The 6683-nt window shown below is 44.2% G+C and overlaps 1 protein-coding gene across 1 annotated transcript in view; it reads left to right on the forward strand.

The window, feature by feature from the left end:
* The window catches only part of rasgrp3 (RAS guanyl releasing protein 3 (calcium and DAG-regulated)), a 69706-nt gene extending 64123 nt beyond the window's left edge, over nt 1-5583 (forward strand). The window contains exons 14-16 of the mRNA XM_084321212.1: nt 1603-1752; nt 2575-2960; nt 5457-5583. Coding sequence (XP_084177338.1) covers nt 1603-1752; nt 2575-2960; nt 5457-5465 — 545 coding nt within the window. The 3' untranslated portion in view covers nt 5466-5583. The remainder of the gene's footprint in view (nt 1-1602; nt 1753-2574; nt 2961-5456) is intronic.
* Nucleotides 5584-6683: the final 1100 nt, after the last annotated feature.

The raw sequence follows: 6683 nt of genomic DNA on the forward strand, positions 1-6683 counted from the left end.
TGAAAGTGTTAACCGTTTGTAGTGTGGTAGTGAAAGGGTTAAGAGTATGGTCACATTGAAGACAGCTGAAACAACATTAAAGGGGTAGTTCTTCCTACTTACCAATGATGTTGTTGATTGGTAAGAGTCCTTTCTCAGCACAATCCACGCTGTTCCCCATAGTCAATGTACAAAGCCTCTGTCAGTTTGTAGCTAGCACTATGTTATGTGTACAACACCATTAGCCCCGGAATGGTGGCCACATTCCATCAGCTTTCCTGTATTGGCCATTGAGCTGGCAGCCATGATAGCTCCTTTAGACAAGCTTTCCTGTATTGGCCATTGAGCTGGCAGCCATGATAGCTCCTTTAGACAAGCTTTCTGTGCTCAATGACTACTGCTCTTATGAACACCCATCTGGTTAGCCAGGTCAGTGCTGTCCTCACGAAGATATTCACTAAAGAAAATAATGTTCTACTTAACTCTTTCACTACCACACTACCAAAGGTTAACCCTTTCACTACCACACGACAAAGGGTTAACCCTTTCACTACCACACTACAGAAGGTTAACCCTTTCACTACCACACGACAGACTGTTAACTGTCTGTAGTGTGGTAGTGAAAGGTTAACCTTCTGTAGTGTGGCAGTGAAAGACCGCTTAAGCCCGGAGCCTATTTTCTGAAAATAAAAAAGTAAATGGAATATTGCTCCACTTCTACAAGGACCATTTGCATATTCTTGGTATATAGGGACATCTATGGACCTCAGTGAATGTATTCCCAGTGTCAGAAATATTGTGTCTATTACTAGGCTTGCTTAAATTGTGATGAAACAAAGGAGAATATGAATTATGATTTTTCTTTGCATCTTTGACACTGAATAACACCATGCTAACCAAACATTAAAAACTGCCACTGATCTCATTTAGTACCTTCTTGAGATCATGACTACAAAAGATCTAAGGAAATGAATAAAGGGAAGATGATTAAACAGAAGATTCTGTAGATACAGTACTGAATTCTCCCATCCGGACCAATGCAATTTGAAATATTATTATAGAATATAGTATAGCAGGCTTATAAATTACCTTATTATAGCCAATTCGCACATTTATATATATACATATATTATCTTTCAAATGGCCGAGTTCAATTTGGATTCACCAGGCGTGCATAAGAACAGATAATGAAATATACTGTAATCTACTGTACTTTTTTTATTTTCACCATGGTGCAACCGTTTTGAAACTAATTTCAGATCGAATTGTTGCTGCATGCTAACAATAGGGAAGAGAAACTAACTGCATTTCAATATTTGTCAATAATGTTACGTTTTGTGGTATATTATCCCGAATAATAAGAGTTATTAAAATTATGGAATTCCACGACAAGAGATATGTAATGTTAATTACCTGAAATTATTCAGTTTTTTTGGGGGGGAAACCCTGCATATATCGGTATCGGTTGATATCGGTTGATATCGGATATCGGTATCGGAAATTAAGAGTTGGACAATATCGGTATTTCGGTATCGGTAAAACTTTTTCTTTCCCACTGATTTACACTATAGAGAGAGTGTGGGTTAGACTGTCTCTTTATCTCTTCATCTGTATGTGTTGCAGACTGTGGGGTGAACTGCCATAAACAGTGTCGGGAGCTGCTGGTGTTGGCCTGCAGGAAGCTGCTTCGCTCCTCCTCTATGAGCAGTGTTTCTCCTGGGAGTCTGACTCACAGCTCCCTCCCCAGCAGCCCGGCACTGGCCACCTGTAAAGGTACACAATCCTGACTAAAGTTACACTGCAAAAAAGAAAATACAATCTCTGTATTAACCCTTTCACTGCCACACTACCAAAGGGTTAGCCCTTTCACTGCGACAATACAGAAGGTTAACCCTTTTACTGCCACAATACAAAGGGTTAACCCTTTCACTACCACACTACAGAAGGTTGTGAAAGGGTTAACCTTCTGTAGTGTGGTAGTGAAAGGGTTAAAAGGACCATGCCAGTCTAATTTAGATTTCTAACCATTACCAGAGATTTCCCATGTCTTTAACTAATTTTGTGTCCATAGGTGTATACGGTGTGATAAAATACTCTGTGAGACTTGAAAATCGTTTGAACGTTGCTTGGCATACGTAATTCATTCTTGTGAAAACCACTGAGTTGTATATTTTCTATAATGTTACCGTATTCTCTCTACTACAAGCCATTCAAATCCGCACATCAATCAGGAGCACCCGGGAATTGATAACAAGCGCACCCAGAAACCGAAAGTCTGACTTGGGGGATTTGAATGGGCAATCTCCGATAATGGTGAGAAGTCAAGATTAGACTGGTATGCTCTTTTAACAAGTAATTCAATCACGTCTGAATCACAATGTTATGTTACATGATGTCATCTCCCGTGCCATCTTTCCTGTTTCACTTTAAAAACTGTCCAATAAAGCAAAAATAACCGTAAAAATTACCCTTTTATCTTATCTTAATTCTGAGATAGAATTGCAAGGAATCTTTATTTTTTAAACAAGAGATAAAGTTAATAGTAAAAAAGAAACACGTCCATCATTCCTCTTCGCCATGTGTCCCTTCCCCCAGACGAAGATGAAGTGTTTCAGTTCCCAGCGGTGACGCCAGGCTCGGGTCCCGCCATGGACAGCCAATCCATCACCCTGCTGACGGGCACGGCCCAGCGGATCTCGGTGCGCCTGCAGCGGGCCACCGCCAGCCAGGCAACCCAGACGGAGCCCCAGTGGCCCGAGCACAACTGGGGGGCCAGCGATGGAGGCTCCCACACCTTCCCCAAGATGAGGTACCGTCCCCACCGGAAGGTCTCCAAGAACAAAGGTTTTGCCCGATGGGAGAACCACGAAGGCGGGCAGCAGGGGCAGGGGCCTCTGGGCAGAGGCAGGAGGGACTCCCAGGAGCAGACGGATGCGCCGGCTGAGGTGGTACAGAATGGGATCACGACACACAGAGGGAAGGTAATAACAATGAGTTGGTCCGTGTGTGTGTGTGTGTGTGTGCACGTATGTGCATGTATGTGTGTTTGCACATCGTGTAGTATTAATTAGTACATGTTATGTATAGATGTTATTAATGTATTGTGTTGTTGTGTTGTGACTAACTGCAATCCAGTTTACTATTAGTCTGTTTTTTTTATGTCACATCACCTAATGCCTCTCTCTCTCCCTCTCTTTCTACCTCTCTCTCCCTCCCTTCCTCTCTTTCTCTCCCTCTCTCTCTCTCTCTCTCCCTCCTTCTATGTCTATCTCTCTCTCTCCCTCTACCTCTCTCTCTCTCCCATTATCTATTTCCCTCCCTCTCTCCCTCTCTCTCTCCCTCTCTCTCTACCTCTTTCTCTCCCTTCCTTTCTCTCTCTCCCTTCCTCTATGTCTCTCTCCCTCCCTCCCTCCCTCCCTCTCTCCACCTCTCTCTGTCTCTCCCTTTCTCCCTCCCTCCCTCTCACCCCCCCCCCCCCTCTTTCACACACACACTAACATGGTGACTCGCCGCTTGTTTGTTCACGTTCATCCTCTCTCATGCATGTTTGAGCACTTTGTCTCATTCTAATTATAGGCCAGTCACCCTGCGCTCCCAACTGTTTGGTTTCTGTCTTCACACAGAGAATATGCCAGTTTTCTTATCTACTCTCCCAGAATGGATGCAACCCTTTGCCAGGTCAAACTCAGTCATGGAAAACAGTACAGAGCCGTCTTTACCTCCCCTTTTGTTCTTTGTGTGTGTTGTGGCCTTCATTCCCCTTCACCTGAGGTCAGCGCCTCTGCCATCCCCCTGGAAACCAGAGGATTCAGTAACGACAAACTGAGAAGAAAGAGGGGTCTCAGTGCCGTCATCTCTCTGTTCTGTAGGGGATTATCTAGAATGGAGGCTGCAGAAGCCCTCAGATTGATGCCTGGCTCATGTCTAACGGTTTATTCTCATCAGCGTAAGGCGGCTAAATACAGAGCCCATATTTTGTCTCATAGGAGCGCGGCGTGGGCGTGGAAACGAGGGTAATAAACTCCAGTCATTATGACTTAATCAGCCGTGGGGATATTTTGGTTGAAATGAAAGGTTGATGAACTGACATCATGGAAACCCAATTGTTATTGCCCTGACGCTGATCTAATAAATCTAGATTTATTACAAACTCGTCTGTTGCAAAGATCAATTGCTGATACAATGTTACTGATCGTTTTATTCTTTATTTATTCAATATGTCATGAGTACGTTTAATATTTTTCCCCTCTTAATTTATATTGTGCATAATAATATGAGATTGGATGATTAACACATCAAGTGCCGTTCAGCAGGGGACACTGTGGGCCTTTAGTGCCAACGCTCTGTTCAATGAGATAAATGCCGGTGTTTTGCAGTGCTAAACCTATATTAAATATTATAGCTATGGATCTAATAACGCCGTCGATTGTCAGTGAGTTTCTTCCGGTCAACATGCAAAAAACAGAAAAAGATTTCATCAATACATTTTTGTTTTATACCGTGGTGAATACGAGCATAGTTCCAGAGCGATTCTGTGTAATCCCAGGGAACGCAGCCAAAACAGCCCTTATTTGCATTTCACTATTTATCGTGCCATTTCTCGCTTGATTATTGAATCGATCTGAAATCAACGCTAGATTATCGGTATTATGTTTCCTTGTGCATCCACGAAAGGGTGTGTGTGTGGGGGGGGTGGGGGGGTTCTATGCTTCGAGCGCCACCAACGGCAAACGCTACACAGTACATTACAGACAAACGCTGCAATCGCGGCGAAAAAATCATCGGATCAACGCAAGATTGGTAACATAGTCCTTACCTTGTATCTGATGTACTGCAAAAAGAATAATCCAATTATCTGATCGCCATTCCAAATTTTCATTGCGATCGTTTGTCCAACGTTATCCAGCATTGCAGATGATCTGGCAGGCGGGGACCCTCGTCGAGGGAACTGTGGTGACCGCTTGTCTTGCCGGAGTGTTCAGACCCCGCCCCCACGCCGCAGCTCGGGCCAAGAAAACAAACCACATAGTTTCAAATGGAGTGCAATAGCGGCCGCAAGGCGTTAGGCGGCGGTATTGGCCGTTTGCAATCTCAGACACATTCAGGACAGCATGCACAAGGTGCCTCGATGGATTATGAATGGCAATAGCGAATAAAATAAATAACTTAACAGAAACGTAGAGCAACGCTTTGTTTCAACCAAAAATGCTTAAACAATCATGTTAGTGGTAGAAGGGAACTCATTTTGTGCAAAAATGGAAAGCTTGCCAATGTTCATGCGGCAGAATTGTTACAATAGCCGATAATCCATTTTCCCAATGATAAATCCCTATACGGGTGGAACAACCAGTGACGTCAGACTACACCTCCCTATTTGCGGTGAATGAAAACTGGTCACTTGTTTGTTGTCAATAGTAGGTAACCCTGGTGTAAAGGAGATGTATTTACTATTTACCAACCGTTCTCTTGCCGTGCAGGACAGCTGACTTGGCCACGGTGCTGAGGCCCAGAACAGTGGTCCCAGAGGGTCCTCGGGAGCCCGGACCAGGAAACTCTCCTCACTGGTGGAGGTGCTCGGCTGCCTGAGGCCCCCTTTTGGCGACCTGGAGTAGTGCGGACTCACGGACGTGGACAGCGCTCTCTGGGCAGCCGCATGCGGACACTGTGGCTTCGGAGAGACGCATTTGGAATCTCCCGGAGGAGGCTGCGGAGGTCACAGGGATCACGTCGGAGGGTGAAGGAGGAAACCCCCTCTGAGACGGTCTGGAGTCGTTTCTTCATCCTCAACACAGTGTTGTTGGCTTAGGATCATAGATTATGAAGAGATGACTATTTCAAATGTGCCTGCATTGAGAGAGAGAGAGAGAGAGAGAGAGAGAGAGAGAGAGAGAGTGTGTGTGCGTGTGCGTGTGTGTGTCGGTGTCGGGTGATGTGCTATCTACTACTGATTTTCTGGAAGAATCCAGTTTAAGGGTATAGGCCTAACTACTATGTGAATCATAATGTGATTCAGTTGCAATAATGTTGGCTTAACATTCTGAACAGGATGAGAAATGTTTTCATGATGGACTGAATGAAGGAGGAAGAGCATGGAGGAAGACAGGACAACGAGGAAGAGAGTATGTGGTTTTCATCTGAAGACTTGCTAAGTAAAGGACAATATGAAAGTGAATATGATGGAAACGACGGCAAGTGCATTTTGTTTTTGTGGGCATGTGGATTCAAAATGGCCTCTATAGACCCTATATAAGACTCAGCTTCTAACTACTGATGATTGCTGCAGTTACCTGCCATTATTATGATTTACTCTGGAATCCAGAAAGAGGTACGTGCTATGTATAGCCACATATATAGGAGTCTCTCATGCTAGCACAGGGCTTGTTGCACAAACGTAACTCTGTTACACACAGACACACACACACAGCCCTGTTTTGAAGAAGCTGTGAAACAATGTGAGAGAGTGTATAGACAAAGCTTTATGATTAGTGCCATTATTGTAAAGGGACTAGAGAAATATGTTTGCCTCAGAAAACCCACAAATCAAAACATTACTATTGTGTTTGTGACACTGCTTTTTCAGGCCATTCCAGACATGTCAAGTCTGTGTGTTATCTCACCACCACCACCAGACCCATCCACACGCCCTTTGCCCTTTTCATCAACTAGAGGGTCAGGCCTACTGGATCCAGACTCACATTTCTGGA

Source organism: Notolepis coatsorum (assembly GCF_963971535.1).
Source record: "Notolepis coatsorum genome assembly, chromosome: 9".
NCBI lineage: Eukaryota > Metazoa > Chordata > Actinopteri > Aulopiformes > Paralepididae > Notolepis > Notolepis coatsorum.